The following is a 27,062-nucleotide window of genomic DNA, read 5'->3' as shown; positions in this document are numbered from 1 at the left end:
TTCTCCATTTTGCTATAGCAAGCATGGTCGGTAAAATTTTTGCTTGAATTAAATAGCAGGTGTTATCGGCCAAGTAATCGGCTATCGGCTTTTTCCTGCTCCAAACTGTATCAATTATATCAGCCATTAAAAATTCACTAGCAGTCAACCTCTAGTTTGCAGTGCATGTGTTAAAGGGACTCCACACAGGTAAAAGTGAGACTTTACAACTTTTGTAAGAAGAAAAAACAAAACCCCACCCCTGGAAATGAAAAGTTGTATATATAAGCAATAAAATGCACTCAATGCATGCAGGGGAATTTCGTCTTGGTCTGGTTCGACTAATACTTTGGTGGCTAATGTTAGCTGACTTTAGTGACAGTTTGCTAACTTAATTTCTGTCTTTATTTGTGTTAGCAACAGTTTTAGCAGCTACGTTATCTTGTAGTTTAACTGTTTCAAAATAGTTGACAAAGATTTGCTTTAAGTTGGGTGAAGTTCTGAACGTTTTGCTTATCTCTTGCCACTGCATTATGAGGTTTACTCAGTATAACTACCAAAGCTCTTAATTAAACATGTGCCTTGTTGTGGGGAAACCAAAACACTCAGTATATTATTATATAAAACAGAATATGGTACTTTTGGTACAAACAGACTTTTATGGATGAGCTGAGTTCTGGCCAAATTGAATCAAACTTCCTTCCTGCTTCAGCATGACAGACAAAGTCTGTGCATGCCTGCATAGCTGAGGGATTATCACTCTATCAGTTGAGCCCCAGATTCTCTTTGCACCTGTCTTGTCCTGCTTAACGTACAAGAAACGGGAGGGATTTTTCACTCCTCCCATTTACAGACGACTTGCTTTTCATTCACAAGCAGCTCTGACGGGATAAAGACAAGCTGAGGGTGAGCCGCCTCTACCTGACACTTCCTTCTGAAGCCATGAAGAGTTTGTATATGATTGCATATCTCTATCATTCCTGCAACACTTCAGAGGTTCCTCTATAACCAGATAAAGAAAGCTGTAAGTATTGTGCAGGTCTTGTTAGAATAAATAGAGCGGTAACAACAGGACTGCTGGTTCAAACCCTGATCAGTGTGACAGATTAATGGATGCTAATCTATAGTTCAGCAAAGCAGGAACTCCATCACCTGACGCAGCTGGTCCATGATTCTTATTTAGTACACAAAGCTGCAGAATTCTGTATAATGCACATTTTACAAAAGAAAATGATTTAGTGTTTCGTGTTGTAGTATTCAGGAGAAAATAATATTTTCTGTGATCTTAAAACTACAAATGCTGCTTGAGTTTTGTCACAACAACTGCTCTCCCCTCTCCTTGCACCCTGCAAGTAGGTGATCTTCTACCAGGAACTCCAACTCCACTCCTGCCTGAAACTAATTTATCATCCAACATATCATCAGCAGAGCCTTCTTTGCTGCACACTATAGTTTAGCTACTTTCAGCACTGAAGGAAAAAATAAAATCATGTGTATTTTCCTTGAAGCGTGGGTACGGCAGTGGAAGATAATTGAGTGCTTGAGAGTTGCTTGCCTCATCACATTCTGTTTCTTTCTGCCGCTCATCCCATTGTGGTCAAATATCAAAACAATCATTTACAGCAAGCCTCGTCAAGCAGAGTGCCTTTCCTCTTCGGGACATCGTTTCAGTGTGTTATTAAATTAACTCACACGATCAACCCATTAGCTCTCACAGAGATCATGGAGACGAAAGCACAAAGTAACATCCGCTACAAACAAACACTGAGTCTCCATCAAGAAATCTGTACAACCCCCAAAAAAGAAAAAGTCAACTACATCTAGTTAAAGATATGTAAAGTATTTTGTGGATGACACATAGCTGAGATTGAGGGTTGTTTTTTAGTGACCAATGGCTCTTTTTCCTTTTTCCATGGGTGTTTTTTAGTGATAAACTCTGTATTCCAGCAGGGATAGTGCCATGAAAGGCGGACCGAAAAGTGCAAGTGAAAAGCAGGTTTTCCAGTGGGGATTGTGTCCCTGAAACCAGCTTCTTTATGCCAAAACACAATCTTTTCCTAATCTTAACCAAGTAGTTTTTTGTGCCTAAACCCAACCACAAAACAACCAAAGCATTGTTGAAATGTTAAGTTTCAAAATATCTACTAACGTGCAAATGTAACATAATGTATCTGTGGTTTGTAGAAACTTACAATGCCATCATTTTTTCTACTGACTGGGTTGAGAGAAGACCAGAGATTCAACTGAGAGGCCAAGAAAAAAAGTCCTCATTTAAACCAAATTAATTTGAAAATGGCAAACGTCATTAATCCCCACTGATCGTCTCTGATATAAAGAGCACATGATGACTGAGAGGGGCCATGAATGAAAGAAAAGGGATTAACATACCAGGAAACAAAACATCTTTGTGAAACACACTTCAAGGTTTAGCCGGGGTTAATCCCAGCTACACAGAGGAATACCTTCACTCATTCATGTTCACCGCCATTATTTTCCTCCCAACAGAAATCCCACAAACACCCACAAGTTGAAGCACGCAGGACTGAATCATCTAACAATGCTCCACACGGTCAACATGACTACATCCTCACATAGATTGAAGCCTATCGAGGTCACAGGGAGGGGAACACTTCAGTCAGAATGTGACAGTTTGTGAGCTTGGAGTTTTGCTCACGTCCATTTGTTCTTCTGTAATGCTTTAATGACGGTAAGTGGTGCACCAGCTGAAATGCAAGTTTGCAAGAATTTCAATTAGCTCAGTACACAGCCGTCAGCAGATGCCAATGACGTGGACATCAGCTCTCCGGGCCTTAAGGGAAAAGAGGTTATCAAGTCTACCATCAGCAAGACAACTTCCTTCCTTTTGGATGCAACAGAGTCATTTAACAAGCCAGGGTAAAGTTAGGATGTTACCATGAATGTTTCTGGAACAGTCTCATTTTAAAACACTTTATTACACTTACAATATCTTTCAGGGTCATACCTAAAATCTAAAGCCACATTAGCTTCCTTCTGTGAGTGGATAAAAACGGTTATTTTTAGATCCTTACGACTGGTGGGGCAAAAAACATAAATGTATAAAATAGCCCTGTTTTCACCAAAAACTTTCAGTATGGTACCTTTGGAACCAAAAGTAATCCTTCAGACATGGTACCTAGACCCTAGGTCCGCTTAGCGTTTCTACTGCAAACAGCACCACATTTGTGTGCTAGGTACACTAACAGAGGGGTGACCAAAAATGGGGATGGTACGGAACGGTTCCACTGGTACCATCCACAACTTCTTACAGTGGAAACAGAAACTATGCGTACCAAACTGAACTGAACCGAACCGTACTGCTCGGTGGAAACAAGGCTAATGTGACCCAAAGGTGGCACCAAGACATGTCTTACTGTTGCTTAATAAAAACGGTTTAAATGAGAAGTACGACATTTTGAGGAATACCTTTATTCAGTTTCTCAACATGTTTCATGCTTTCGGTGGAGTCGGTGATAGTGCACAATTGCGGCCCGAGTGACTGTGCGAGGAGGATGTGAGCGCAGAGCAACATACCTCAAAGATTTTCTAACAATGCGGATGGGGTTGCACGAACCTTGCTGAAAAGATTTGATCACTACAGTGTGTAAATGATTCAGATTTCATGGTGCTTTAAATATGGAGTGCTTAAATGTTGGCTGAGCAAGTCCAAAAATATAAAAAGAGGTCCGTTCTTGGAGACGCTCTGACCACAATTAGCGTGAATGACCAGACGTTTGCAGGGGACCATGCACTCCTTCCACAGCACACCTCTCTCATGTCTGTACGCCAAACATGATGCTACGGCCAGCTACATTAAGGACTGGAAAGTGGGAATTCACTAATTAGAACATTTAAAAAACGTAAACTGCAGTGACAGGTTTACAGGTTTATGTGCCACACTTTTTCTTGGCTGGGACCAGCAAGTTCCTGAGTCTCTACTGGTTGTCCTGACCAACAAACAGTCATATACTTAAACCCCGAAAAAGTTCTGGTTGTGAACATTTCACATGCACATTCAGACTTCTTTGTGGTTAATGTGTGCTGAACAGGTGTACTGTGAAACAATAACCTTTAAAACTATTAATCTTCAAAGAACCAATTCAAAGAATGGGAAAACAAAAAAACTTCTATGTTAACAGTGTCCAACAAGCTTTCAAAATATAATCTTTCCACACTGCAATGACTCAAAAAGGATCTACATCTGACCTTTGCATCAAAATTACACAGCGTCACCTTAGTGTTTGTGTATTCTTTATTCTATGTAATACGTGATCAATGTGAAAAAGCCAAACCCAGCCAACACAAATGTCTCTGACTCCGCTAAGCCTCTAAACTCCAGCAAGCACCGATTTAAAAAGATTTTCAAGCAGTTCTGCCAAAGCTTTGATCACTCTAATAATGACTTCCTAGCAAATTTGCAAACAATGCGGGGTTGTGGCCTGGCAGCGGACCCGGACCCCTGGAAATCTTTTAGGAGGATTCTCCGAAGCTTGGCTTTTCGTTTTTGTTTTTATTAGACCTCCATGTACAATCTGCTGTGCTGGCCTGGTTGTTTTAGATTTCACAGGTTCATGCCTTCAGGTTACTTATGTGATATCAAATCTAATCCGCTATCTCACGACACAGATTTAGCTTTCATCAAATATGTAGTTTGGTTTTTTACAGTTCTCAGTGAGGTTTGGCTTTTGCGGGGGAGCTCTAATTGTTTCGTTTCAGTGGATCTACGACTCAAAGTAGGTTTGATCTTGTAATAACAGGGCAGTCCCTGAGGCTCATGTAGGTCTTCATCCCACACTTTAAGATCTCAACAGCTGTAACAACTCCCTTCACCTCCACAGTCAAACACTGACACCAGTAAGAGTGGTTTCCTCGGCCGTAAAGCTCCCACAGAAAAAATGTTATGAGTGCACATGGGTACAGAAAAAAAATCGTCGTTTCAAGTTGAAGCAGCCCAAAAACACAGTATTTTAAGCACTAAAACATGCAAGAGAAGCACAAATGGGACAGAAGCATGCACAGATGTTCCACCAAAACTAAAATTACAACTCAGCACCCCCTCGAGATAAATTACAGAGAAAACACCACAGCAAGAATTCCACAAAAACTGTTACAGCAGGGCCAGATTTGACGTGCAACCCGCTCAGACGGGGCAGTGGAGTGGAAGTCATTTCCTCTAAACAAACACTGGAGGGATGGAGGGAGTCATAATCACAGGGAGGAGGAGGAGGAGGAGGCTGAAGGGGGGGGGTGACACATCTGAGCAGAGGAGACCCAGCTTTGATCACGTGGACAGAAGGGTCGTCTCACTAAGGTGTTAATTGAGAGACCTCTGCCATATGTCCACAAAGGCTGACTGGCCGACCCTGATGATGTGGACTCAGAGCGCCGCTAAGCCTGATGTACCAATCGACACCAGGCCGTGCTTCCACCCGATCTGCTTATGTGTTGACGGGAAACCAGTGAGAGGCTGTGGAATGCTCTGGGTGTTGCTGGAGGACATGCACGATGTACAGATTTAATGCTAAGCTTGTGGCAGTATGAGCGAGCTCTGAAATATCAAGTGAAATAAACAAGAGGCACGTGAGCAGCCTAAACACTAAACTCAGCGTCATGCATGTGCGCTAATAAATAGGCATTAGTTACCCTAAACAGAGAGTTAACTACAGGATATTCTGTAAAAAGAAAAATCTTCTTCAAGTGGCAGTAATAAGTATTTTAATTATCATAACAACCATTTAATGTAACAGACACCTGAATGTCAAACAAACAACAACAAAAACAATCCTTTAACACACCGGTTCCCAATCTGGGGGCCCTGACCTTCTTTAGGGGTCACCAAAACATCACAGGGGGTCTTGAGGCCTTCTGGACTTTAAGGGGTGTAAGGAAACTTAAAAAAAGAAATAAAGCAGGCCTATATCTCAGCATTTCATTGAATTATGCGAAGAACACTAAAAGATTATTAATCATTTTAAAGTTTAGATTTTTATTCAAGACATGAGCCCCTTTTACACTGCCAGATTTTCGGCGAATGTTGGGCTGTTTTGCCAGCAAGCTGCAAGCGTTTAGACACACAGAACCGGATTGGCGAGTTGATCCGAGGTGCCCAATTTTCCGCCTCGTAGGGTAGACATATTGGCGGAACCCTTTTAGTTTAAACAGACCGAGGTGGCCTTCCGCAACGGGAGGGGCTGTTGATGATGCCGCACGTGCAAAACAGCTGATAGCAGGAATTAGCAAGCAGCTAGTAGCAAGAGGGAAACGCAAACCTGACAGACACTGTAAAGATGAGGCCATTAACGGGCCAACTTATGAGAGAATCGCCGAAGGACTGACCAGCCGCGGCTTCCCTCCCACGTCACTGTTTACGTCACACGCTGAGCTACACGTTTCGTTACTTGCCTACTAGGGGTGGGCGATATATATCGCTAACGATAATATCGTCATTGTTGTTTTAACAATGTGCAAATGTACGTTATCGAGTATGCAAATGACTTCACAAAAACTCAAAACACACGTTGAAAGTTTGAAACCCCAAACATTCACTGAACAAGAGTTACGTAACTTGCGTGCAGCAGCACGCCGCAGTACGCCTAGGTGGTCACATGACCTCTCACTGGCACCTTCCCGGCAGGTCAGCCTGCTGCTAAACAAACATTAGCGAGACAACATAGCAACACCGCCCACGGATGCTCCAGCAGCTTCGGAAGACGTGGGTCAACTGTAGTGATAGGTCCCAGCCTGTCAGGCTAAAGTTCGCAGTACCGGAAGACCGTCTACGGAGCTACCTAGCCTAGCCACAGTTAGCTGAACGAAGCGGCAACATGGCACAGTTTCAAGTCTCCCCGCCGGAAAAGTTCACCTTCAAGGCTGAAGACTGGCCTAAATGGATTAAACGCTTCGACAGATTACGCATTGCTTCTGGATTGGAGACCCAAGCAGAAGAGAATGGCAGGAATGTGATCTTTGACAGAGCAAAGTTTAATCAAGAAACGGGCTAGATGGTCGACAGTTTCATTACGGCGCTGCACTGCCTGGCGGAGCACTGCTGTTACGGGGCTCTACATGATGAGATGGTGAGGGACAGGCTTGTGGCTACAAAAGGCCGTCACCAGAGTCAAACAGAGAGAGCAGGTAAAAAAGCAGCAAGAAATGTTAAGAACATTTTTCCATTAATATCATCCACGAGAAACAATTAATGAGCTATAACTCAGGCTGTTAAAACACATATTTAAAAGAATATCATCTAATTATAGTTATCTTCAAAATCCCCCAAAATATCGAGATATTATTTTTTGTCCATATCGCACACCCCTATTGCCTACGCCCCTCATTGCCCCGAAAAAAGTGTATAAACAAAAGTAGGCAGGTGGCATTTTGCTGCACTCTCCGATTTTGTTTTTATACTGCCAATGCTGAAAAAAGAGTGATTGGGCTTTCCTGCAAATTTGCACAATTCCTATCTAAATAGGGCTATAAACTCACAGGATAAGGCATGGTGAAATATGATACAGTCAAAGAGCCTTCACTTTCTGCGTAACAGCCTCATCCTGCATTAGAAAAGTGCGTAAGGAAAAAGGTTGGGAACCATGATTTAACAAAAAGATAAAGCCAGCAATTTTGTGTTTTAAATAACTTTGTACACATATGTGGCGTGAATTCACAATAGCTGCAACCTCCGTGCCAAATTTCAGCCTCCTTGGACAAAAAAAATGGTCGCCAAAGAATGGGGAAATCTTTGTGGATCCCACCATCTGACCAACCACCCCACAGAGCGAGCTATAGAGCTGCTCATCACATCTAAGAAAACATTTTCCACGTATTGTTTTGAAGTTATTTAAGGTGCAGAAAGGTGAGCAGACGACAACAACATGTAGACTAATGTCTTGTACACAGTGCAGCATGGTGGCACCACATAACACGACTGAGCTGCTGGTTGCAGTGTCCAAAACAAACTCTTTGGCTCCACTGCAGAGGGCTGGTGAGCTAATAAAGGTCCAGCCAAGATTCAAATTCACCACTTGGGCCACTTAGTAGGGCAAATATACACAAATTGCCAGTTTATTAGGTACACTTGGTTAAAAGTGATGCAGTCTAACAAAACAACCCTGCAGAAAATCCTCTCTACATTTAGATTTAATGTTTACTTTGCATTGAAACTGTTCTGTTAATGGTAATTTGAGGGTGTAGTTTGTGCTGCTGTTAAAATATATTGTGTTGTGTGCTCTTCTTGTGTCTCACAATGTGTTCAGTGCCATTTTGTGTACAGAATAAGGTGCTGTTTATACATGCCGACATGACATACCAAGGTCAGAAGAATGGGTATTTATCTCTTACAGCATTTTGTAATCAGTGTTGGTTTGAATAAGATGGCAGCACTGCAACTTAAATGTTTTAATAGCTAAATAAATTAAACTTTAAACTACTGGCAAGCAAAAAAAAGCCAACAAGTTGTCTTATTAAAGCCAGTGAATTACAATGAAGTTAAAAGGTGTAAAAATCAAAAATGATTTATAGAAAATATGATATTTTCCCAAAGCGACTGCACAAAAGATCACCAGGTTCACTGAAGCCACAGCAGGTTGGTACTTTCATGTCTGAAGGAATGCTTTGTTTGGTCTCCTCCCGTGACAGCGCTGTTTGTAATCTCTATTCTTTTTATACACAAGTGCAGAAAAATGGATTCAGGGATATGCCAGAAGTGCCACACTGGAAGCCGAAGAATTTCATTAAACCGATGTCACAGGGCTCATATTCTTCCCCTTGACATATCAATTCAATGCTTTACCTCTGCAGAAAAAAACCTCTGAGCCCTGCAGAAGATGAAGAGCCCTCTGTTTGACCCCAGCACTTCACCAGCACAATAGGGACCACCATCCAGGTCTGTGTCCCCGCTTCTCTGACCCTAAAGCGCTTCAGCTGCTTTCATGGAGCCTGCATGTGCCTGCTTCAACCTGTGACAGTAAGAAAATAGGTAGTGGCGAGGAATTATCTCTGGATATGAGCAACCACACTGCAAAGTCCCTTTCAACAGCCTTTAAAGGCACAATGAAAATGACTATGGTGACAGAGAGGGATTATTCTTTTGGAGGTTTGAGGTGAGGGTGTTTGGGAACCTGCACAGCTGTGGTGAAACCTGATTTAAGCGGTCAACTGCATGGTGAAAATGAGTCAGTGTGGGTAACATAATGGCGAGGGATTACTAGAAATCACATGAGAGAGAGATGGTGCAGTGGTTGAAAACTGTTTCGAAAGCAAAATCCTTCAAAGCAGAGCTGAATCATCAAGACACACAAACTTCACCTTAATGAAAAACACTTTTCAGCACGCACCTTGGAGCTCAAAGTTCATGCAGCATACGTGCAGCACTTCCAGGACACCTGTCTGGCGGGAACAAGCTTTGTTTGCTCGGAAAAAGGCACCAGATTGCCACAAGCAGCAGGTACAACAAACACCGTATGACTTTAACCATAATCCTGCTTAACCAGCAGCGCTTCATGGGATTGTCTGGTCTGGTCGCTGCAGGACCACCTGACCCAGAACATGCATCGAGGAAACTTAACTAAGTCGTTACACCAAACACTCATGCATGCTGTTAGACGCACACAAACATTCTGGAAAGCTGGAAAGCTGGAAAGCAGGATGGAGTTCATATACGAGAAGCTCTCAAAGCGTATAACTCACCCGACGCCAAGTCTCCACGAGCAGTGTGTCTGGACCTGAACGCAACACCTCCTCCTCTCTGTTAACTCTGATTGTTGGAGGGTAACCCGTCCGGTTGAGGCAGTAGGTTGAAGTTAAACAGTACAAGGTTATAGTTTGGCCCCGTGGCACACGGCACGTCCCGTCTGCACTACCACCAGCAGCCTCTTTGTACTTGTCCGCCTCAGCAGCGAGTTGTTGAGCCGCGGGCATGCGCAGTGGGTCCCTCAGATAAGCTCAGTGCGCGCTGGGCTGCTGTGACGGTCAGTGGGTGTCACAGGTTGCAGGTGTAGCTTACCTGCTGCAGGGCTGGCCTACTTTTTACTGTCCGAGCTACACGGAGCTAAACAACCGCAACATTTACCCTGCAGCTTCCTGGTGACAAGTTGAAGCAGTTTTACTTGTAAGATAGATAAACATGAGTGAACACAGCTTTTCTTTGTAAACTAATATAAGGACTGTTGAGTTCAGTTCAACAGGCTTTATTGGCATGGCATTTAACATGTGTTGCCAAAGCACAAATACAGTTAAAAGACAGTGAATGAAACAACTGATCTCATGAGACACAATATTAGTGAAGTGTGAAGGTCGTTCTGAGGCCTTGTGCTATCAGAGGAGGTGAACCTCAGGACCACATTTGTCTTTATCAACTAACAATGACATTAATTGTTAATTTAATTGTAACTACATATAGTTGCATGCAAAAGTTTGGCCACCCCCGGGTGAAAATTCTGTCTATAGCAAAGCAATTTGATGATGACCTGATTTCTTTCGGGCAATAAGTTAAGGATGACACATTTCTTAAATATTTTAAGACAGATTATTTTTTATTTCAATCTTTTACGGTTTCAAAATAACAAAAAAGAAAAAGGGAATGAACCAAATGTTTGGGCACCCTGCACGGTCAGTATTTAGCAGCGCCCCCTTTGGCAAGTATTACCAACTCTAAACGCTTTTTTTAGCCACCTAAGAGTCTTTAGTTCTTGTTTGGGAGATTTTCAAATCAAATCCAATTTTATTTATATAGCACATTTCATACAAAGTATTCGTCCCGACAGAGAGACAGACACAGAGCCAGGGGCACTAACTATTCATAGGTCTGGGAGAACAGGTAGGTCCTAAGCTTGACTTTAAAGGATGACACAGTTGCAGAAAATCTAAGATCATCAGGCAATTTGTTCCGGAGAGTGGGACCATAATGACTGAATGCACCTTCCAAAAATTTATCTTGGATCATGGGCACAGTTAGGAGACCAGTGTCTGATGATCAGAGGGTTCTGGGGGGGTATGTAGGGTGTGAGCAGTAGGCTTTTTACCAATTCTTCATTGCAAAAAGCTTCTACTTCTGTGAGATTCTTGGGTCATCTTGCATGCACTGCTCTTTGATTTAACCCATTTTTAACCAGGTAAGTCTCGTTGAGATCAATAATCTCTTGTCAAGGGAGACCTGGCAGAGAGCAGCATACAAAAAAGTCACAACCAAACAACATCACTATAAAAAACATTCAAGATATACAGTGGATATTAGACACCTACACAGTGACAAAAACCAACTAGTCATTCATCCTTGTCAGGGGTGTGAATAGAGACAGTGCAGGCAGTGCAGTTGCACTGAGGCCTGTGAGATCGGGAGGCCCATAGAAAGAATGGGCCCTCCAACAATGTGTTGGGTGGAGAATGGGCCTTTATGAGTGATTGCCACCTTGAAAATATGCCTATGTTCACAGAAGAAATTAAAAACAGCAGCATTTGCTCTATATGTCCTTGAAAAAGGCAAACCCATCTTCGTCATGTGCACTGGGACACGTTGTAACTGCCATATGCCGGTGATCCTTGTGCTTATGAGAGCTTTAGAATCAGACAGAGATCAGACAATCAGACAGTTCATGTAGCTTCAACTCTTTTTGAAAGTTATTCCAAGTGAGAGGAGCAAAGCACATAAAAGCTTTTTTCCCCAGCTCAATCTGTGCACAAGGAACAGACAACAAAACTAAGTCTTGAGATCTCAAACTAAAGCTACAGTCAGATTTTTGTTCAGTTAAAGTCCAAATGTGTGAAGGGAGTTTACCCTTTTGAGGTCCATCCACAGATTTTTAATGATGTTTAGGTTGGGGGACTGTGAGGGCCATAGTAAAACCTTCAGCTTGCACCTCTTGATCCATTGTGGATTTCAGGGTGTGTTTAGGATTATTGTCCTGCTGTAGAAGCCATCCTCTCTTCATCTTCAGCTTTCTACCGATGCTGTGATGTTTGCTTCCAGAATTTGTTGTAATTTAAGTGAATAAATTCTTTCCTCTACCTGTGAAATGTTCTCCTGTGTCACTGGCTGCAACACAAGCCCAAAGTATAATCGATTCTCTGTGTTTGACAGCTGGACAGGTGTCCCTTTTTCCTCCAAACATACCTTTGCTCATTGCGTCCAAAAAGTTCTATTTTAACTTCATCAATCCACAGGACTTGTTTCCAAAAGCATCAGTCTTGTTTGGATGTTCCTTTGCAAACTTCTGAAGCTGAATTTTGTGGTGAGGACACAGGAAAGGTTTTCTTCTGATGACTCTTCCTCAAAGGTCATATTTATGCAGGTGTCACTGCACAGTAGAACAGTGCACCACCACCTGCAGGTCTTTTGCAGTCAAAAAGTGGTTTTGATTTGCCTTTCCAACGATCCTACGAGCAACTCTCTTGGAAGGTTTTCCTGTTCTTCCATACCTGGACTTGACCTCCACAGTTCCTGTTAACTGCCATTTCTTAACAGATTGAGGAAACAGCTATCTGAAAACACTTTGCCATCTTCTTATAGTCTTCTCCTGCTTTGTGGGCATCTGTCATTTTAGTTTTCAGAGTGGTAGGCAGCTGTTTAGAGGAGCCCATGGCTGCTGATTGTTTCAGGACAAGGTTTCAGGAGTCAGAGTGTTTATAAAGCTTTGAAATCTGAATCTCCTGGCCTTTCCTAACGATTATTATGTACGAGCCAGAGCCCTCATAAGCTAATAAAGGTCTAAGACCCTGTAAAAGTTGTCTGACAGCTCAGATATCATGGGGCTCCCAAACTTTTGCATGGTGCTGCTTTCATTGCTTTATTCTAAAATTGTGCAAAACAAAAATAATACTCTAATCTTGCTTAAAACGTGGAAGAGCATGTTTCTTCTTTATTATCTTGGAGATCAGTTCATCTTCTTCCGACCTAACTATTCACAGTAAAAGAAATTTTGACCAATGGGTGCCCAAACTTCTGTATGCAACTGTATGTTTAGCTATTAACGCTAAATCTTTTGTGACTAAGTGAAACTTCCTGAAACTGCTCAGACTGTTTAGTTTCTTGAAATACTTGATTCAACACGTGTAAAACTATATATCGATTATTCAAAAGATTTATGATAATTCCAGAGTACCAAAACACACCTACAGTGTTTGGGACAGGGCACAGAGTCAAAGTCTTTAATGAGGCTGACTGGACAAGACTGCCATCTTGTGGCGTTTTGGTGTAACAGCATTATAGATGAAGAAAATATAGACATACAAGAAGTGTTTGTAGTTTACCTTCACTACAAGCACTGTTGGAAAGTACATTTACTCAAGCACGGCACTTCTGTGGTGTGACTTTGTTTTTCTGATTAATATCCTGACCTGCCCTGGAGATACAAATATTTTTTCTCAAGCCTCCCTGGTTGACTGGGGAAAATGCACGACGCTTTCCTCCACCATAAATAACCATATTTCACAGTTTTTAGCTTTGATAAATAGTCTGATTTTGCATATTTTTAAAGAAACATGCCTTTGAAACCCTCTCGTGGGCTTTGAGGTTCTGGGGGTATTGAAAAGAAATACAAATACGACCAATTAAAGATGAATATCCCTCCTCTGAGCCAACTTACGTACAAGATCTGAGCACTGCCTCCACCACTGATTACAAGCTGATATTTAAAGCTCTTGTTGGCATATATTGTGTTGTAGGCTACTCATGGTAGCAACAGTTTCTTTTTCACACTAAATTACAATAAAAATAAAAGGTATAGTCAGGTCAGGTATAAAATGTAGAAAAACAATGCATGTAATGTGTTTGCTTACCCCCCTTTGGAAACAGTGTCTTTGATTACATTGAGATTGATTGAGACTGAAAGTGGTTTTGTATTTTTGCATTAAAAATCATAGTGGGTTAGGTTACAGATTAATTAAGATTTATTAAGTCTTAATTAATCTGAGGGAAACCTCGGGAAACCTCTGGGACTGCAACAACTGGCGGGGCATCACACTGCTGTCTATCCCTGGCAAGGTATTCTGCAGTGTTCTGCTTCAACGCCTAAAAACCGAGGTGGATGATATCCTAAGGGCAGATCAAGCTGGCTTCCGGAAGGGAAGGTCCTGCTCCGAATAGATCTTCACTCTTCGCAGCATCATAGAACAGTGCCGAGAACTGCAGACACCCCTCATAATCAATTACATCGATTTCAAGAAAGCTTTCGACAGCATCCACCGGGAATCACTGTGGCAGACTGTCCAGCTGTATGGCGTGCCATCCAAATACGTGAACATTTTCTGGGCCCTGTACAGTAACTCCACATGTCGCGTCAGAACCAGCAGTGGCACAACCGATGACTTTGAGGAAGACCCTCGTCGGGAAGAACTTCGGCATCAAGTGGGGACAGGGCAGACTGCATTACCTGGACTTTGCGGACGACCTGGCTCTGATTAGTCATACCCACGTTGCACTCCAGGAGATGACCAGCAATCTCCAAGAGCACGGAGCAAAGGTTGGTATACGGATCAGCCACGAGAAGATCAAGGCCATGATCGTCGGACAGGATCAACACCACCCACCACTCACTCTAGGCGAGTATGACATCGACTACATCGAGAACTTCACATATCTTGGCAGTAACATATCGAGTACAGGAGATGTGGAGAAAGACGTACGAACGACAATCGGAGTGTTCCATTGGCTCCACAACATATGGTTGTCCAAAGCTATCACTACAGCCATCAAGCTACGCCTGTATACGTCAGTGGTCATTCCAACAGCAACCTACGCCTGCGAGACGTGGATGAGGACTTCCAGCATTACCAACATGTTGGATGTCTTCCACTGACGATGCCTCAGAACCATCTTGAGGATCTCATGGCGAGACCACATCACCAACGATGAGGTGATGAGAAGGGCAGGGGTGGCGCTACTGTCTGACATGGTCTCCAACAGGAGAAGACGAATGGCTGGACACGTACTCCGACTGCCAAGAGAGAGACCAGCGAGTGTGGCACTGGACTGGGTGTCTGAGGGCGGCAAGAGGAAGAGAGGGAGGCATGGAGACAGACCTTTAAGGAAGACCTAAGTGAGATGGGTGTCAGCTGGCATGGTACAAGAAGGGTACTGGACTGGAGCAAGTGGAAGGGACTCGTCACCCAATGTTCCAATAGGAACGGGAGGAACTAAGTCTAAGTAAGTCTTTACAATAAGAGAATATAATGGATATAGCCTGTGCTTTGTTCAGGCTCTCTACTTCCTATGTATCTAACCTGCTCTCATTTAGATTGTGTTTTTCATGATCAGGCCAACAGGTCAGACAGACTACATGTGCAATAGAAGAAAACAGATCTATTTTTAACTGATGGATGTGTGGTTAAAGGGAAGATAGATTACATGACCAAGAGTATGTGGACATGCAATGTGCTGTAACAGCCTCCACTCTTGTGGGAAGGCTTTCCACAAGATTTTGGAAATCCCACTGATTTTGGTGATTCCAGTTCATCACATAATAGTGAGGCTCCTCCATTTTACCTGGCTTTGTGCAGAAGAGGGCACTATGTCCATCCATTTTCATCCACTTATCCAGGGCTGGGTCGCGGGGGCAGCAGGCCAAGCAAAGCCCCCCAGACATCCCTCTCCCCAGCAACACTTTCCAGCTCTTCCTGGGGTGTCCCCAGTTGTTCCCAGGCCAGATGAAATATGTAATCCCTCCAGCATGTTCATGGCCTGCCCTGATGCCTCTTACCAGCGGGACGTGCCTGGAACACCTCCGGCGCCCAGGAGGCATCCACGAGGATCCTGATCAGATGTCAACTGACCCCTTTCGACGAGAAGGAGCAGCGGCTCTATTCCGAGCTCCCTCTGGATGTCTGAGCTCCTTACCCTGTCTCTAAGGCTACTAAGAGGGCACTGTCATGTGGAAACCAGTCCAAAAATATGGACAAAAGTATATGGCTAACGGGTGTCCACATTTAGAATAATATAATATTAGATAGACAAGACAATACAGCTGTGTCTATGTAGCACATTTTGATGATGATTTACTTAGACATAAAAATGCACCGTGATGACACTTAAAATCAATAACCAATAAAAAACCAGGGTAAAATCAGTTCAGAAAGGAAGTAAATTACATGAAATGAAATAAAATACAAGTGGAAAGACCAGGGTTAAGGTTACAGTTCAGTAATAAGTGCAGCAGAGAAGTCAGTCAACATGGACAGATTGAACAAAACATCTGGGACAAATAAAACTGAAAGCTTAAAAGTTCATCTGTCCAAGAGCAGGAAGATTGTGAATGCACACTATCAGAAATAAAACTTATGAAACTGTTCATTCACTCTATCAGACCTGCTCAAAAGTGCACGACCCGTCTTGCACAATGGAAGCTTGATTTCAGGCCTGCACGGCGTCTATTATTCTGGTCACATCCCTCTATTGGTGACTTTATCATTTCATCACTTCTCAGTTCAGTTTGTACAAAGCGGGTAGTGTTTCCAGTGGGGCCACGCCTCTCCTGCGGCTCTGGATTGGCCCTTCAGTGTCTGCACCCACCTCCACTCCAGTTCCGCGTTACACAGCATTTAAGTCCTGCAGCATTTCCTCCAGCTTCTACTCTGAGGCTGCAGGAGACCATCCGCCACCATGTCCGACCAAGGAGTCATCGACACCAACGTGGTCACCGTGACCCGGTTCGTTATGGAGGAGGGCAGGAGGGCGAAAGGCACCGGGGAGCTGACGAGGCTGCTGAACTCTCTGTGCACGGCGGTGAAGGCCATCTCCAGCGCTGTGCGTAAAGCTGGGATCGCTCATCTGTGAGTAAACAAACCTCACGGAGTAGAAGACATCACTTTTGCTCATATACTAACAGTCCACTCAGAGCTTTTAAGTGTCAGCGAAGTTGCAGTCCCCTGCATCCACGTTGGCACAAACTGCGCAGGAGATCCAAGATCTTTGTGCGCCAATCACAAGGCGCATAAATGAAACCACCACCACGCCTACTTCTGTATGATAGCAGTAACCGTTCCTCCAAATATTTAGTGTCGGTTATGTGCAGCTGTATTGCTAGAGAAAGCCATGCATGTCTGCTCTCCTCACCCTGCTCCTCCTGATTTCATCTTTTTGTTGCCCCTTCCTCTTCACTGTTTTACATTTTAACATGTTGCATTTGTGCACATCATATGCTTACTGTGTGATGTGTTGTGCCATACATACTTACATGAATGTACATTTCTTATATTGTTGTTTCATGTTAACTACATGAGTAGAAACGTCTTGTATGTGCTGAACTCTTGTGGCTGATTCTGATTCAGATTTACCTTCAGTGGGTGATGCAGTATTTTACTCAATCACCAACCAACCTCTGCAATTTAGAGAAATGCAGAGTCATGCATCACTTGCAGGTTTTTATTTTTCCTTCCTCTTTACTAGAAACTGCAGCTATCTTGATTTTAAGATCTTTACTGATAAAGCGCTTTTCAAAATAGTTACAAAGTGCTTTACATGTCAGTGATTAAAACAGACAAGACATCAACGACTTTTAGGAAACGACAACTTTTTAAATGAGCTGATAAAAACACTTGAGTGTAAAAAAACTGAGGAAATAAAAGACTCAAGTAAAATCAGGAAAGGCTCTCCAATAAAAGTATGTTTTAAGAACAACTCATTTATTCTTTAAATTCCAGTTTACAATTTCACCCTCACTCTAACTGCTTTCATCTTCTTATCTTCATCAGTTTTGGCATTGCCGGCAGCACCAACGTGACGGGGGACCAGGTGAAGAAGTTGGACATTCTTTCCAATGACCTGGTCATCAACATGATCAAGTCGTCTTTTACCTCCTGTGTGATGGTGTCTGAGGAGAACGAGCGAGCCATCATCATAGAGCCAGAGACAAGGGTAAGTGCGACCGATGGAGAAAGAATAGAGGTTGAGTTTAGATGTTGAAACAAAGCCAGGGATCTGTGCTACTCCTGAAGCTGTGTGAGCTTCCTGTGGAGCCCACCGAGCTGGGGAAACCTGCTTTCGTTATTTGGGAACTTTGTTTTCTGACATGAAGCGTTAAAACAGGATCATCCAGTTTTCTTTGGGTTAATGTAAATGACTGTTTAGTGGAAGTTTTCCTGGTAGGATCTTACCCCATAAAACTGGTTCAGTGAAAAAAGGCTGGGGTGTTAGTTCCTGTTGAAATACTTGTTAAATGAAATGACTTGCACTACTTTCAGTCTGACTCCATGCACAGCAATGATTGAATTATATTCTCCTTTTAATTGCCTCTGGTTGGTACAGTTAAAGGTTTCCTATGGAGCTGTGTTTTTCTATGAGTGGGGCATCTCTTTGTGTAGCTCATGCACGCCCACAAGGAAGTGAGGCGATACACATTCCTGTCAATGGTGTCACTCTATTCAACTCATCTACAGGTGGTAATAACACTTCAATAAATACAACAACATGCCAGTGAAAGACAGGGAGGAAGCTAGGCTGTAAATATGAATGGAAACTGTTTAAATCACCATCTTTAAATTTAGAATACTTTAAAAAATCAGCTTTGCAAATGTTTTATGATGAAGGAAATACATGCAGCACGTTTGACACACACACACACACACACACAATGCCTGCTGGTGAGCAGCTGAATGTAAATATAACTGTGTTTACTTCCAAGAAAATGAACTCCACTCTTGCTTCTCTTTCAGGGCAAATACATTGTGTGCTTCGACCCTTTGGACGGCTCCTCCAACATCGACTGTCTCGTCTCCATTGGAACCATCTTTTCCATCTACAGAAAGGTACTAACGCAGGTTGAAATTCTTAGTGTCGTTGTCCTTGATTTCCAAACTTAAAGCCAAAATGTGGCAGGATGACCAGTTTTTTATTAGTTTTTGAACATCTAGACTGATCACTTATAGTTGTGGCTAATATATACTGTCTTTAAAATGCTTCTCTGATCTAGTATTAACCCCTACAGTGATATTGTTCAGGTCAAGTCCACTCAAACCCAGATTTTTCTTTGTCCTTTGAAAGGAAAGCAGAAAATCTGCAAGGAAGAAAAATCAGGTTTAAGAGACACTTAATCACCTTTAGCAGCTGTTTGGTTCAAGATTCTAGCACTGTCTACTCCACAATTATAGATAATAAAGTTGCCTACAAACCACTGAAATTCAGGATTCAAGATTCAAGAAGTTTATTGTTATATGCACAGTAGCAAACCCAGCGTTTAAACCATACAATAAAATTCTTAATTGCCCGTCTCCCTTCACACAAGACAAGAATAAAATTAGAATTAAAGTTAGATTTTAAGAAAAATAAATAAAATAAGAAGTGTGAAAAGACTGTGGTTGGGGTGTGCACTGTCCTGATGATAAATGTGTGATAATATTAGTTTATATTGTTTCCCTCAGACCACAGATGATGAGCCCAGTGAGAAGGACGCTCTGCAGCCTGGCACTGCCCTCGTGGCAGCAGGCTACGCCCTCTACGGCAGCGCCACCATGATGGTGATCTCCACCGGCCGGGGAGTCAACGGCTTCATGCTCGACCCAGTTAGTACTCTCGTGAAGGCCCTGTGTGTCACATTCCAGAAAGCTGAACTTGTTGATAACGTTTTCTGCTTTGTCCTCATCAGGCCATTGGAGAATTTATCCTGGTCGATCGGGATGTGAAGATCAAGAAGCGAGGCAAGATTTACAGCGTGAATGAGGGTTACTCAAAGTACTTTGACCCCGCTGTTACAGAGTACCTGCAGAAGAAGAAGTTCCCTCAGGTAACACTGATGTCAGGACATGTGTAGGAGGAGCTTCAAGCAGAGCAATGCTTTTTATCTGTATTTATTTTGGCAAAATTACCAATTTTTTATCTGCAGTCTGATGTCGAGATGTCTGCATTTTGAAATGTACATATTCTCAAATGCAGGATTAAGTAGCTTACTAATGCAAGATTTGAAATAACTGTAGGACGGCACTGAGCCCTACAACGCCCGTTACATTGGCTCCATGGTGGCAGACGTCCACCGAACGCTGATGTACGGAGGCATCTTTTTATACCCAGGAAATGCAAAGAACCGTGAAGGAAAGGTAGGATCACATCACTGCTTTCTCCTGCTCCCTCACACTTTAAACTATCTTAAGACCTAATAAATGCTCAAATGTTCATCCTAAAACAAAGCGAATGGAAAGATTTAGTAAATACAGTAATGTAAGCATACGGATATTGTGTACAGACATGAACCTATATTGCGTAAGTGAAATTTCTAACATAACCTGAGGAGATCTGCCTCCCGCAGTCCTAAAGTATTTCCAGCAGCAGTACAGTGTAAGTGGTACAAATCGAAATGAAGCACAGGTCCATGTTTTTTTTTTTGCCTTTAATGGACAGAGACAGGGTGAAATGAGAGAGAGAGAGAGAGAGAGAGAGAGAGTGGGGGGATGACATGCAGAAAGGGTGGCAAGCCAGAGTTGAACCTGCGACCGCTGCAGCGGCAGTGAATCGCCTTTGTATATGGGGTGCCGGCACTATCCACTACGCTACCGACACCCCTACCTGTCCATGTTGATCATATGACAGTAACATGTCACACAGTGTAGCTCAGTGATGTGGTGAAAAAAGTTTCTGGACAACAATAAAGATCTACAGCACAGAGAATTAAGATATATCAGGTATAAGTTACACAGACGATACTTTAACAAGATCATTTTATGGTTGTTTTTGGTCTTTTTCATGAGATTTCCATCAAAATAGTTTCAGTGTCACTTAAAAAAAACTGGAACTTGAACTGAAGTGTCACAATATTGTTTCTTCACTCCCCACATCCTTCCAGTGTTCATAACAATGAGCCAAACATGATGTTGTCACATTTGAAAAGGGTAGAAAGCATCACACTTGTAATGCATACAAGAGAGGGCATAGTATGTTTTCAAAAAAGTTTCAAAAGTGTTATTAAAAAATAAGTTCCAATTTACAAACAAGGGAAAAATCCAGGCACTCTGAGTTTTGAGTAAAATTTTAAAAGGCCACACAATATTAAAGGTGTTTTATTCTAATCATGATGAACTTTATATTTAATTCTTACACCTTACAGATGAAAATGTTGCAAGCAAAGTATTTTAGTAGACAAAATATTTCAATAAAATGATGAAGGCAATAAAAAAACTTCTTAAAAGCAAGATTTAAAAGATGTTTCCAGATGTTGAGTTTCATATTCTCAGTGATCTATAACCGTCGTCTTAAATGACAGGCTCACATTTTTTCCGTCTGTCTCAAAGTAATAATCAGGTGCCCATATGAATGTCGAAACAAGTTTTACAGGCTTTAGTCATGTCTCATTAGGAAGAGATGTTGTGATGTTGTTGTTGATGATGTCAGAATGATTTCAGCAAGACAAACCTGTTTAAATGGGCCCCTGTCTGCTGTCTGAACCCATCCTTTAACTGTTGGTACATTTAATGTTGTAGTGTTTGATGACCTGCCATGGCTATGACAATGCTAAACCATTTGGAGACTTGTTAAACTATAACAGTTTAAAATGTGGATATTTCTTTAAAGGAATAGTTTGGATCTTTTGAAGTGGAGTTGTATGAGGTACTTATCCATAGTCAGTGTGTTACATACAGTAGATGGCAGTCGGCACACTCGCACTTTGGAGGAACAGACCGGAGTACTGCCACAGAAGCCAAGTGATGTACTGCTGTGGACGGGGGCAGCAGCAAAACATATTCTGTTATATTCATATTTTTATTGCTTCACCTTGCTGTCACACGGCTTTCCGTGAACTCAAAGTGAAACTTTTCTATGCTCTCTTCAAAGTCACCAGACTCCATTGACAAAAACAGTAATTTTACCTCGCAGAGCACTGGACCTGCTGGTCTACTGCTGCCTCGATCAGCTAGTTAGTTTGTGACATTGTGTGACTTTGGTGAATCCGAACTAACCCTTTAAAACACAAAAGTCGCACAATAACACAAACAAACTAACCATTCGGGGAGCGGCCAACCAGCAGGTCCCGTGTTCTGCGAGGTAAAATTACTGTTTTTTTACAATGGAGTCTGGTGCCTTTGAAGAGAGCAAAGGTAACCACTTCAGTTCCCTGTTGATAATCAATGGCTGACGGCAAGATAAAGCAGTTAAACTTACTTAAACTGATATTGATGTTTTTAGGTCAGTGGTTCCTAACTGGTGGGTCGTGGTCCAAAAGTGGGTGGCGGGCGCATTCCAAAAAGGCCGCAATTAACTGGCAAATGTGTCTAGTTTGTAAAAAACACTTTCTTTTTAAGGTCAGTAAATTTCCAGCAAAGAGCTTTTATTTTGAAGTGCTGTTTCCTGCTAGAGCGAGTGACTTCCGGACAGCTGTTTGACAGAGACAGAAAACTAGCTCAACGACATGGCAAGTAGCGCAAGTATGACGCCAAATGTATTGAACTGTGGGACCTCGAACTAATGATCAAGGAGAAATCTGGACCCTGTGGCTGGACCAGTTGGGAACCACTGTTTTAGGTAGCTTAACTTCTGTGCTGGCACTGCTGCCTGCTCTCAAACTGGGGATGCGCCGACTGCCACCTACTCAGTGTAATACACTGATGATAGATAAGTATCTCATACAATCCCACTTAAAAAACTCTGAACTATCCCTTTAAGAAAGTTTGACATTAGCACCAGAAACTAAACTCCCCCTCCTCCTCAAAGCTGCGGCTGCTGTACGAAGGCAACCCCATGGCCTTCATCATGGAGCAGGCAGGCGGCATGGCCTCCACCGGCTACGAGCGCATTCTGGACATCCAGCCTCAGAGCATCCACGAGCGCTCTCCCGTGGCTATGGGCTCCCCTGACGACGTCCTGGAGTACATCGCCATCTGTAAGAAGCATGCCAAGAAGTGAGACCACACTGACTCACTCACAACCATCTCTGTCTGACGAGATACCTCGTACCTCCAAACTGGAATCCTGCCTCATTTTGAGCTTGATGTAATTGTGTCTTGTCTTAAGCCTAAAAACTGTGAGGGGATTTTCTCAGTTTAAACACAAATTTGAAGTACAAGGTTTTTAAATATACCAGCAACGTTCATGTTTTATTTATAGAAAGCTGACGGATAATCAAAGAAGGTGGTTCAGTGGAAACATTAAAACTGTGGTTCATAAGCTCTGTTATGCACACAAACGCACACATTCCACAAATAAACTACCAAAGACTAAAAAGGTGCCAAAAACAAATGCACTTGAATCAACTCCTGTTTACCTCCAGCTGTGCCTTTTTAATTAGAATGAGGATACTTTGTAGACGTGTGAAGGACCAAATGCAAGAAAACCTGATGCCTTTTTTATTCTGTGAACAACTACTGTTTGAAATGATTTGAATGAAGTCTCTCAATAAATCCAAATGAGTCTACGAAGACAAAATCAGTGTTTTCATCATTTAAACTAACCTTTAAGTGTTTTTGCAGAAAGATGTTCCAAGACACATGCTGCCTTTTACATATGTAGATAGCATGCACAAATACCAAATGAAAACCTGAGAACCTGCAAGAATATAAACTTTGTGCATTTTGAAAATTGAAAAGTTGGAAGATACACCAATCAGCCAAACCATTAAAACCACTGACAAATGAGGTGAAGTTGAGTATACAGGTAGATGTTCCCCTGCTATGGCATTACTGCCTGTCGCACCTCTTCCGGTGCCTAATGGTTGGCCAGCTGCAGCGTCATCAGCCAGGTGCCACCACTCATCAACGTTTCACTTCTTTAAACCTGAAACCTGGTGGTGGAGCAGTAGCAGCGACGTCACCCTGCCACCCCCTGCAGATAGGCCTGGGCGGGGCGCCACCTAGCCAAGCTCTGGCTAAGTGGCGCCCCAACTCTTGCCAGAAGCTGCTCCCTTCTGCCTCCTCCACCAAGTCCTTGAGTGCCTTGAGTTGGCTTGCTCCAGTTATCCCCATCTCCGTCATGAGGCGAACGGCTGACGTACCCACAAAGCCACGGCATCCTACTTCAACTGGCTAGATGGTGGTTCTCCAGCCTGCCTCCTTGCATTCGGCAGCAAGGTCTGAGTACTTCAGCCTCTTCCTCTCTGAGGCAACTTCGATCCCCGTCTCCCATGGGACGGTTAGCGCGATGAGGAGCATGGTCTTGATGATGCTGGACCACATCACAATGTCCGGGCGAGATGGTAGGGCTCCTGACAAATGAGGTGACTAGCGTTGATCGTCTTGTTATAATCAATGTGAAACTTCTGGGTCCTGGCATACATGTGGATGCTTCTTTATGTGCTCCTCCCACCCAGACATTGTTACAGACCAAGTACCCCGTCATGGCGGCAGCACTCCGCGATGGCAGTGGCCCCTCAGCAGGACAATGCACCATGCCACACCGTAAAAACTGCTCAAGAATGACCCGAGTAATGTGACAGAGCTCAACCTGGCCTCAAAATTCTCCAGATCCCGATTTCATTGAGTGTCTGTAGCATGTGCTGGTACCCCATCTCACAACTCGCAGGACTCAAAGGATCCGCCACCAGTGCCCTAATGCCAGACACCACAAGACACCCCCAGAGGTCCTGGGTCTATGCGTCAATAAGTCAGAGCCAAGTCCGATCCAAAGTGTCTCCACCGTAGATCGGAAGTACCTCTGGGGTACCGATCGCTTTATCAGATTGGGATCTGGGTGGTTTGGAGGTCAGATTGATGCCTTGAGCTTGTTGTCACGTACCTCACGTCAGTTTTTGTGGTGTGGCATGTTGCAATGTCCTGCCGTGTGCTACACTGCCATCAAGGAGTGTCGTTGCCATGAGGGGGTGTACTTTGTCTATAATGGTATTTGAATGGGTGTAACGCATCAAGTAGTATCCAGATGTCTGCCAGGATACAAGGTTTCCCAGCAGTACATTGCACTGTTGTTCACCTCATTTGCCAGTGGTTATATCTTGGCTCATAGGTGTATACCATCTTCACAAGTTAAGAGATACTTTATCCAGGGGAGTTGACCTTTAAACTAAAGGTCAGAGAAAGCTCACAGAGACCTAATGACATTTAAAGCTCACTTGTTCTGCCAAAGCCCAGCAGCTGCTTTCTACTCTCTTGATATTAACTCATGACAAAATACTGAGTCAAAACTCCCTTAAACTAAGAAGTGATATGTGGAATAAAGGATATTACAGTATTAAATGTACATGCTTTTCGTCCTATTAATGCTCCCTGCAGGATGTTTTGACCTAAGCACAGAAAATCAAGCTTCATTGTTTGTCAAATGAACTTAGGCAAAGAAAGTTGTTTCTTTATTGTCACAGCAGCAGCAGCAGCAGCAGCAGCAGCAGCAGACTTCTCAGGTTCATGTGCAAACAAATGTGGTGAAAATCCAGAGAATTTACCTAAGAGCTCTCATGTTACCCAAGTTTTGAGTTACTGTTGTCTAACATGTTGCAAGCTTCTTTTTTTGACTAATAGCAGGGCTTGTCTTATGCAGGATCAAACTGTGCCATCCTCTTTTTTTGACTAAAGGAATAGCAGGGCTTGTCTGATGCAGGATCAAACTGTGCCATCCTCTTCAGCTGACACCTGACACCCCCTCACATGCCAAATACTCGTACACACACACACACACACACACACACACACACACACGTACTCCTCCATTGGCTGCACTTACAAATAGCTCCCCTTGGCTTGCCTTCATTGCTCTGGGTATGAAAAGGCCTTGGCTGGTAAGGAGGTCACTCACTTGCTGCCTATTCTCTGCTCAATCTGCTGCTGCCCACTAGAAGGGATACAAGGACCAGAAAGCAGCATGTCAGACCAGTCGGAGTTTGACACAGACGTATGGACCCTGACCCGGTTTGTCATTGAGACTGGGCGCCAGGCGAAGGGGGCGACTGGTGAACTGACCCAGCTCATCAATGCCATACTGACTGCAATCAAAGCCATCTCGTCTGCTGTGCGTAAGGCAGGGCTGGTCCACCTGTAAGTACTGAGCCACTGGAATGGGCTTACTGGGAACCATTGATGAATATGCACCATTACATTGCTGATTGATATAAAGAGATTTTGCGTCACTCCCACTGCAGATTTAGGAGTAAAGAGTGACTCAAGGGTTGAGGCTGTGTTCCCTGAGGGTTTAGGAGCTGTCTGAGCCACACATGATATGACTGATTGTTTTGTATGGCGTGCAAGTCACGTTGCTGTACTGCAAGCAAAGCCAGTGACATTTGTATGACTTCAGGTGTGTTTCAACACTCTAATCTGGAAGTGATAAAAGAACTCTGCAGTCTTTTCTGGCAAGATAACCAGTTCTTTGTCAGGGAGATTGATACTGGAGAGAAGCCAAGCTAAAAGGGGTCGATTTCTGGCTGTAGTTTTGAGCTGAGGCTCTTGTAGCAGCCATAAGTTTTAGGTTGCACACAGATCTTGACATCCAAGCATGGCTCTGTTCCTAAACTCCGCCTTGCACAGCCAAACCATTACAGTAACTGATGTAACTTGATTTTTTTGGCGCTTGTTGAGAGGGATACACAGCCTGAAAGTAAATGCTGCTGTTAAGATTTATAGGGTGAATAAGTGTAAGTACCCTTCAGGTGTTAAAGCAGCTGTGCGGAACTTTTTACCATTTATAAAACTGTCCCTAGTTAATATCACCCCCCCTTGAAGATCTGCATATTTATTTGAACCCAACAGCGACAAAAAAGCCTTTCTCTATATGGCTATTTAGCGTAGCCTCGGTCGGGTCGGACACAGTCAGCAAACCAGAATACGGCACCCGGAGACGGAAGTAAGTCTGCACGCCATTAAACCACAGAAGAAGAAGGAGCCGTAGTAGTAGTAGGGAGTAGTGAATGGTTTCGGACACATTGCACACTCTTGTACAGTAGGTGGTGGTATGCACCTGGAAGTTGTTTGCGATCCGCCAATAAATTGAGAGAAGAAGAAGAGCCGTGTTTACAGAGGTTCTTTGAGTAAGCGGTACGCAATGGACATTGCTGAACACATAACAGTTTTACCAGATGTATCTATAAGGACTTGGTTGTACTTTCAATGTCATGGCGGATAAAGAAGGAGCACCATCTAAAAGAAAAAGAACAGAAGAACAGAAGAAGGCTAAACGGGACAGTGATAGGGCTCGAGCCCAAACGCGTGTAAACCTCGGT

At 43.2% G+C, this 27,062-nt stretch overlaps 3 protein-coding genes across 4 annotated transcripts in view; 2 read left to right on the top strand and 1 right to left on the bottom strand.

Moving 5' to 3' along the window:
* Window positions 1-9,852, bottom strand: part of kank1a (KN motif and ankyrin repeat domains 1a) — an 86,268-nt gene extending 76,416 nt beyond the window's left edge. For both annotated transcript variants that reach the window (XM_050051811.1, XM_050051815.1), the window contains exon 1: window positions 9,682-9,852. The gene's annotated coding sequence lies outside the window, so the exon portion shown is untranslated. The remainder of the gene's footprint in view (window positions 1-9,681) is intronic.
* Window positions 9,853-16,501: 6,649 nt separating this feature from the next.
* On the top strand, window positions 16,502-23,329 carry LOC126394793 (fructose-1,6-bisphosphatase 1-like). The gene is made up of 7 exons (XM_050051875.1): window positions 16,502-16,755; window positions 17,677-17,839; window positions 18,637-18,729; window positions 19,342-19,482; window positions 19,566-19,703; window positions 19,894-20,013; window positions 22,619-23,329. The coding sequence occupies exons 1-7, from the start codon at window positions 16,586-16,588 to the stop codon at window positions 22,808-22,810; spliced, it is 1,017 nt and encodes a 338-aa protein (XP_049907832.1). The 5' UTR covers window positions 16,502-16,585; the 3' UTR covers window positions 22,811-23,329.
* Window positions 23,330-25,681: 2,352 nt separating this feature from the next.
* Window positions 25,682-27,062, top strand: part of fbp2 (fructose-1,6-bisphosphatase 2) — a 20,423-nt gene continuing 19,042 nt past the window's right edge. Inside the window, exon 1 of the mRNA XM_050051876.1 lies at window positions 25,682-25,881. Coding sequence (XP_049907833.1) covers window positions 25,709-25,881 — 173 coding nt within the window. The 5' untranslated portion in view covers window positions 25,682-25,708. The remainder of the gene's footprint in view (window positions 25,882-27,062) is intronic.

The sequence above is a fragment of the Epinephelus moara genome, chromosome 8 (assembly GCF_006386435.1).
Source record: "Epinephelus moara isolate mb chromosome 8, YSFRI_EMoa_1.0, whole genome shotgun sequence".
NCBI lineage: Eukaryota > Metazoa > Chordata > Actinopteri > Perciformes > Serranidae > Epinephelus > Epinephelus moara.
The sequence above is the reverse complement of the archived record's forward strand: the minus strand, read 5'-3'. Positions and strand labels throughout refer to the sequence as shown.